Below are 7,993 nucleotides of genomic sequence, written 5' to 3'. Positions count from 1 at the left end.
TCCAACTTCACGAAATTTGATCAAATGTTCACACAAGGTGGGTAGAGGCCAGAAATACATCCCCAAGAGATATCAGCTCACCAAAGTCAGGATCCAGGCAGAAAAGGAAAATTTCAGTTTTTGAGCCAACATGGCCTAAATCTGAAAAGTTTTCCATATCCGCGGTCATCAAAAATACTGATTTTTGGCCCAAAAATCCAACTTCACAAAATTTGATCAAATGTTCACACAAGGTGGGTAGAGGCCAGAAATACATCCCCAAGAGATATCAACGCACCAAAGTCAGGATCCAGGCAGAAAAGAAAAATTTCAGTTTTTAAGCCAACATTGCCAAAATCTGAAAAGTTTTCCATATCAGCGGTCATCAAAAATACTGATTTTTGCCCCAAAATCCAACTTCACGAAATTTGTTCAAATGTTCACACAAGGTGGGTAGAGGCCAGAAATACATCCCCAAGAGATTTCAGCTCACCAAAGTCAGGATCCAGGGAGAAAACAAACATTTCAGTTTTTTACCCAAAATGGCCAAAATCTGAAAAGTTTTCCATATCCGCGGTCATCAAAAATACTGATTTTTGGCCCCAAAATCCAACTTCACGAAATTTGATCAAATTTTTCACACAAGGTGGGTAGAGGCCAGAAATACATCCCCAAGAGATATCAGCTCACCAAAGTCAGGATCCAGATAGAAAACAAACATTTCAGTTTTATACCCAAAATGGCCAAATTCTGAAAAGTTTTCCATATCCGCGGTCATCAAAAATACTGATTTTTGGCCCCAAAATCCAACTTCACGAAATTTGTTCAAATGTTCACACAAGGTGGGTTGAGGCCAGAAATACATCCCCAAGATATATCAGCGCACCAAAGTCAGGATCCAGGCAGAAATGGAAAATTTGAGTTTTTGAGCCAACATGGCCAAAATCTGAAAAGTTTTCCATATCCGCGGTCATCAAAAATACTGATTTTTGGCCCCAAAATCCAACTTCAAGAAATTTGATCAAATGTTCACACAAGGTGGGTAGAGGCCAGAAATACATCCCCCTGAGATATCAGCTCACCAAAGTCAGGATCCAGATAGAAAACAAACATTTCAGTTTTATACCCAAAATGGCCAAATTCTGAAAAGTTTTCCATATCCGCGGTTATCAAAAATACTGATTTTTGGCCCCAAAATCCAACTTCACGAAATTTGTTCAAATGTTCACACAAGGTGGGTAGAGGCCAGAAATACATCTCCAAGATATAACAGCGCACCAAAGTCAGGATCCAGGCAGAAAAGGAAAATTTGAGTTTTTGAGCCAACATTGCCAAAATCTGAAAAGTTTTCCATATCCGCGGTCATCAAAAATACTGATTTTTGGCCCCAAAATCCAACTTCACAAAATTTGATCAAATGTTCACACAAGGTGGGTACAGGCCAGAAATACATCCACAAGAGATATCAGCTCACCAAAGTCAGGATCCAGGCAGAAAAGAAACTTTTCAGTTTTTAAGCCAACATGGCCAAAATCTGAAAAGTTTTCCATATCCGCCGTCATCAAAAATACTGATTTTTGGCCAGAAAATCCAACTTCACGGAATTTGATCAAATGTTCACACAAGGTGGGTAGAGGCCAGCAATACATCCCCAAGATATATCAGCTCACCAAAGTCAGAATACAGGCAGAAAAGAAAAATTTCAGTTTTTAAGCCAACATGGCCAAAATCTGAAAAGTTTTCCATATCCGCGGTCATCAAAAATACTGATTTTTGGCCCAAAAATCCAACTTCACGAAATTTGGTCAAATGTTCACACAAGGTGGGTAGAGGTCAGAAATGCATCCCGAAGAGATATCAGCTCACCAAAGCCAGGATCCAGGGAGAAAACAAACATTTCAGTTTTTTACCCAAAATGGCCGAAATCTGAAAAGTTTTCCATATCCGCGGTCATCAAAAATACTGATTTTTTGCTAGGAAATCCAACTTCACAAAATTTGGTCAAATGTTCACACAAGGTGGGTAGAGGCCAGAAATGAATCCCCAAGAGATTTCAGCTCACCACAGTTAGGCTCCAGGGAGAAAACAAACATTTGAGTTTTTTACCAAAAACGGCCAAAATCTGAAAAGTTTTCCATATCCGCAGTCATCAAAAATACTGATTTTTGGCCCCAAAATCCAACTTCACGAAATTTGGTCAAATGTTCACACAAGGTGGGTAGAGGCCAGAAATACATCCCCAAGAGATATCAACTCACAAAAGTCAGGATCCAGGCAGAAAAGAAAAGTTTCAGTTTTTAAGCCAACATGGCCAAAATCTGAAAAGTTTTCCATATCCGCGGTCATCAAAAATACTGATTTTTGGCCCCAAAATCCAAATTCACGAAATTTGGTCAAATGTTCACAATAGGTGGGGAGGGGTCAGCAATTCATCCCCAAGAGATTTCAGCTCAAAAAAGTCAGGATCCAGGGAGAAAACAAACATTTCAGTTTTTTACCCAAAATGGCCAAAATCTGAAAAGTTTTCCATATCCGCGGTCATCAAAAATACTGATTTTTGGCCCCCAAATCCAACTTCACGAAATTTGTTCAAATGTTCACACAAGGTGGGTAGAGGCCAGAAATACATCCCCAAGAGATATCAGCTCACCAAAGTCAGGATCCAGGCAGAAAACAAAAATTTCAGTTTTTGAGCCAACATGACCAAAATCTGAAAAGTTTTCCATATCCGCGGTCATCAAAAATACTGATTTTTGGCTAGGAAATCCAACTTCACAAAATTTGGTCAAATGTTCACACAAGGTGGGTAGAGGCCAGAAATGAATCCCCAAGAGATTTCAGCTCACCACAGTTAGGCTCCAGGGAGAAAACAAACATTTGAGTTTTTTACCAAAAACGGCCAAAATCTGAAAAGTTTTCCATATCCGCGGTCATCAAAAATACTGATTTTTGGCCCCAAAATCCAACTTAACGAAATTTGATCAAATGTTCACACAAGGTGGGTAGAGGCCAGAAATACATCCACAAGAGATATCAGCTCACCAAAGTCAGGATCCAGGGAGAAAACAAACATTTCAGTTTTATACCCAAAATGGCCAAATTCTGAAAAGTTTTCCATATCCGCGGTCATCAAAAATACTGATTTTTGGCCCCAAAATCCAACTTCACGAAATTTGTTCAAATGTTCACACAAGGTGGGTAGAGGCCAGAAATACATCCCCAAGAGATATCAACTCACCAAAGTCAGGATCCAGGCAGAAAAGAAAAATTTCAGTTTTTAAGCCAACATGGCCAAAATCTGAAAAGTTTTCCATATCCGCGGTCAACAAAAATACTGATTTTTGGCCCCAAAATCCAACTTCACGAAATTTGTTCAAATGTTCACACAAGGTGGGTAGAGGCCAGAAATACATCCCCAAGAGATTTCAGCTCACCAAAGTCAGGATCCAGGCAGAAAACAAACATTTCAGTTTTTACCCAAATTGGCCAAAATCTGAAAAGTTTTCCATATCCGCGGTCATCAAAAATACTGATTTTTGGCCCCAAAATCCAACTTCACGAAATTTGGTCAAATGTTCACACAAGGTGGGTAGAGGCCAGAAATACATCCCCAAGAGATATCAGCTCACCAAAGTCAGGATCCAGGCAGAAAAGAAACATTTCAGTTTTTGAGCCAATATGGCCAAAATCTGAAAAGTTTTCCATATCCGCGGTCATCAAAAATACTGATGTTTAGCCTAAAAATCCAACTTCACAAAATTTGGTCAAATATTCACACAAGGTGGGTAGAGGCCAGAAATGCATCCCCAAGAGATTTCAGCTCACCAGAGTCAGGATCCAGGCAGAAAACAAAAAATTTCATATTTTTACCGAAAATGGTCGAATTCTGAAAAGTTTTCCATATCCGCAGTCATCAAAAATACTGATTTTGGACCCAAAAATCCAACTTCACGAAATCAAGTGAAATTGTTCACACAACGTGGGTAGAGGCTGGAAATGAATCCCCAAGAGATTTTAGCTCACCAAAGTCAGGATCCGGGAAGAAAACAAACATTTAATGTGTTTTACCAAAATGGCCGAAAACTAAAAACTTGTCCTCACCTGGACCACTTCTGCCTTGCTGGCACCAGCGGATGCAAACATAGCACAGCGGGCGGAGTTGATGACTGGGTAGGTCAAGGTCACTCGACACGGTGGAGGTTTAGGGGAATCATCGATGGGAGCAACTATCAGAGACTCCTCCTATTGGTGGGTAAAATACATTCAATTAAATATTAAGTGTCTTTTCATACTCCTATATAAAAATACAGTGTAGTGTATATATTCAATGAAACAATTCAGAACATTTTGAAATTTTTGTCAATTAAGTGAATTTTGAAACTCTGGAATGACACAATTCAGAAAATTTTGAGATTTTTGTCAATTAAGTGAATTGTTTAAGCTCTGGAAGGAGCTTCTAGTGTGGTCAGTCTGTCTGTCAGTCTGTCTGTCCCCACAAAACTGACCAAAAGTATGGTGTTCCATATGTGCCATCAGCGTCGCATTTTTCGGCGTCGCATTTTTCAGTTCTAGCAAGGATTGTTTTCATTGATTTCATGCAAGACTTCTTGCAACATGGCCATATTAAGCACTCGCACTTGCGCTGTACAACATCTTCCTCGAACCAGGCCAATTTGTGCAGTGGTTGGACGGTATTCTCCAGGAGGAAATGTCCCTAAGAGGTGGGCAGGGTGCGATTTTTCAGCTCTCGCAGGAGCTTCTATATGTTACTTGGTGGTCAGTCGGATGGTCCGTCTGTCTGTCCTGAAAATTTACCAAAGGTGTGGTGTTCCATAGGTGCCATCGGCGTCGCATATGTCACTATAGCTTATTGTGCACTTGCACTTGTTTTTCTGGTACGTAAGTAAGTCTTTGATTTCTTGGTTAGTGGTCTTGGGAAAAAAAGTCACCTTTAACAGCTTGTGGCCAGGGAATAAGGAACAAGTGTGGCCATCAGGTCCCATCCCAAGAACCAGGAGATCAAAGACTGGTAACTTGTCTCCCCCGGAGGGTACAATGCCAACTTTGGCCGAGTAGTCCTTGGCTGCATCAGCGACAGACAGCGACGGATCAATGGGGTAGATCTGACTTTCTGGAAGGTTGACCTTTCCTATCAGTTCCTGTGAAAGAAAGTAGTAATATACCACAGTAATTTTATTTACTATTTTCTTTTAAAATCATGAACAAATGATGAAAATTAACAACAAAACAAATCAGAGTAAAAAGTCCTCCATACAAAAAAAATGTACAGGTCAAAAACACTTAAATGTTATGCGGTCCAGCTAAATGAGTCGTTTGTCTGGCATTTTCATTTGAAGATTCAGGCTAAAATAGGGCCACTTCATCACATCACTTCATCACATCTCTTGGTGTTCCGACTTCCATAATTTTTTAACTAAAGATGGTGCCAGCATGCGGTTTTCACAGCAGTAGTGCTGAGATTGTGTTCTTTTCAAATCTGTAAAAAAAAAAATGTCTAGGGTCGAATAACGAATCATTTAGCTTGATCGCATCACAAATGTGTATTTGAGAATTATTTGAATGACTTAATTTTGACTATAACTATAGGCCTATTAAATGTTAGAGTCAATATAGGGAAAATATTCTTAATTTTTTGGGATGAAAAAAGGAAAATTCGAAAATGTCGCTAGCCAGTAGTTCACAAGTTGAACTAGGGATCGCTCACTCATAAAAAATACGCGCTATCCACTCAGCCACAGGTGCTACACAAACGTAGTTTAACCCAAACCATTCTTGATCCTCCAAAATCCCCTTTGCAAATTTGAGGAATTTGCAAGATTGAGCCTACATGGCAAAAGTGTGTTGCTGATTTCGGAGGACGCACTGTGTCAAGGTCTTGGGCCAGACCTTGTGTCGTTTATGCTCAGCCATGCATACATTTAGGCCTAGATTATACTTGAAATCCTCCCACTGCTCCAAAATATCAATTTCTCTACCTCAATATAGTGACAGTGATTGCCGGAGGAGTTTGCAGGATTGAGGCAGTGGTCACCCCTCCAATGAACACATTCAAGAAATAACGGAGGATTTTGCAGGATTGAGGTTACATCTTAGCAAAAAGACCGGGAAAAGTTCCATACTCGGACGTCAATTTATCTGCTGCCAAACATATTAATTGTCACCTCACCTTGTCATTTGAACCAAGAGAAATCCAGGAAGCTGTGTTAAGGTGAAAAAAATTTACTCAAAATGTGTTTTTAGAGCACATTTTGGATGCATACGTCGTGCAGAACTAGCTTGAAGCAGCCGGTCAAAACTGATTGTAGTGGCTGAAAGACAGCGTTACGTTATACACGTGACATCAACAACCATGACGTCGCATGAGCCTGCCAATGATAGTGCAATACGTCATTATGAATATTTATTTTCTCATGAACATGATGAATATTTAGTTTATTTCAATGGATACTTCAAATACGTCCAAAGATTGATTAGTGCAACAGCGATCGTGCGCGGCCTAGCGGTTAAGAGTCTCGTGTATCAAGCAAGCGCCAGAGGTTCGAATCCCGATGAAGTAACTGACTGATTAATAAATAGAAATTAAGGAAAGGAGAGGGTGAGAGTAGAGGAGGGAAAGTGGAGGAATAACCATAAAAGATGCAACTTTTGGCGCTAGAAAAATAATTGAAAAAAGTGACGTCCGAGTACGGAATTTTTTCCAAAAGACCTTGGGAGTTGTTATACCTTTTATAATGTAGACACAGTCAAAGAGGGCGCTGCACAATCAAGCAGGCTTAATATCCAGCTCAATACTTGTAAAAGGCCCAGTAATAATTAATATGTTATGAAAAGGCAGTGTACATTCAGCCGGTGCAGGGTAAATTTAGGTAGACAACATTTTGCCGGCTAAGCACTGAACATGCACCTGACTTTTTTGGGGACTTAGACATTTTCACTGTGACAAATCTTATAGTCTTGCTTTGCGCCAACATTGTTGTTGTGACTTTGTATTCACGAAATGGGAATCAGACCATTTTACAATTTCGGACTTAATTTCCCTTTGGACGGACGTTTTTGTACTTAGTTGGCGTTTTGTATAGCAAACAGTTTAGCGGGGTAATCTGCCTATGAGGCTCCACTACCACTACATGGAGCCTCATAGTTCTAGGAGTACTCCCACCCATGAGTTACACGCTCTATCCACAAGGCCACAGGTCTTCTTGCGCATCCGATGGTGGTAATTTAATATCTTTTACAATATAGGGGTTGCTGTACAACCTAACTGGCAAAATAACATTTACTGAAAATTAGCCGGCGCTGGCTAAATACACTTCCAAGTTCCTATCATTAAAAGTAAAGAAGAAAATTACTCTGTATATCTTGTACGTGCTATCACCGTCCTCAAACGGTACCAGCCTCTCATCGCAGAAAAACACATGCCACTTATCCCACTCCACACCCTGGATTTTAGGCAGGCCCTCGACCATGAACTTAGCGACACTGCCGCCCGACACGCCGAGGTAGAACGCCCCTCGCTCCCGTACGGCCGCTTTGCTCTGCTCGGCGACGAAGTCGCACACGGCCGTTGGAATATCGGCTGTCGGTAAAACATGAACTTTTCTTCCAGGCATGGCGAAATGGTGATGTCTAGATTGCTCTCCCGATTTCTTACTCTTTTTACTAAACGAGATTCCCAGCTGGAACAGATCTCCGGAGACTGTTATTTTTGTTAAAAACTTCCGAAGCCGACGACGCAGAACCAAAACACGGAAGTTTACAAGTGAGGCTGGTACCTATCCTACTCGTGCGCCATGCGTATTGAGCAAAGGCCAATACGTTGGTACCAGTCTAGATTTCATGCGTGGGATCACCACTTGAGGGCGCTGTTTATTACAGTAAGCCATTATTACAAACCAAAAATAAAAAAATAAATACAACCAAATTAGCCTGTTGTAATTAATTGTTTGGTTACTTGCGCAAAAAATATGACAAGTGTCAAATAATTTGACTCAAC

The 7,993-nt window shown here is 40.5% G+C and overlaps 1 protein-coding gene across 1 annotated transcript; it reads right to left on the bottom strand.

Annotated features, from left to right (window-relative positions):
• Positions 1-4,062: 4,062 nt before the first annotated feature.
• On the bottom strand, positions 4,063-7,782 carry LOC119736572 (6-phosphogluconolactonase-like). Its single transcript, XM_038210587.1, has 3 exons — positions 7,350-7,782; positions 4,929-5,138; positions 4,063-4,221 (listed from the first exon to the last, which is right to left on the bottom strand). Exons 1-3 carry the CDS (start codon positions 7,608-7,610, stop codon positions 4,063-4,065), a joined length of 630 nt encoding a protein of 209 aa, XP_038066515.1. The 5' UTR covers positions 7,611-7,782.
• Positions 7,783-7,993: the final 211 nt, after the last annotated feature.

The sequence above is a fragment of the Patiria miniata genome, unplaced genomic scaffold, assembly GCF_015706575.1.
Source record: "Patiria miniata isolate m_02_andy unplaced genomic scaffold, ASM1570657v1 HiC_scaffold_3, whole genome shotgun sequence".
NCBI lineage: Eukaryota > Metazoa > Echinodermata > Asteroidea > Valvatida > Asterinidae > Patiria > Patiria miniata.
This window is presented reverse-complemented; position numbering and strand designations above follow the sequence as displayed.

Bases quoted from the DNA above. Each gene is read 5' to 3' on its own strand.
- LOC119736572 (XM_038210587.1), bottom strand. From the start codon at position 7,610: ATGCCTGGAAGAAAAGTTCATGTTTTACCGACAGCCGATATTCCAACG. The intron at 5,139-7,349 runs GTAATTTTCTTC...TTTCTTTCACAG, and splicing joins GCACGTACAAGATATACAGA to GAACTGATAGGAAAGGTCAA. The intron at 4,222-4,928 runs GTGACTTTTTTT...ACCCACCAATAG, and splicing joins CTGGCCACAAGCTGTTAAAG to GAGGAGTCTCTGATAGTTGC.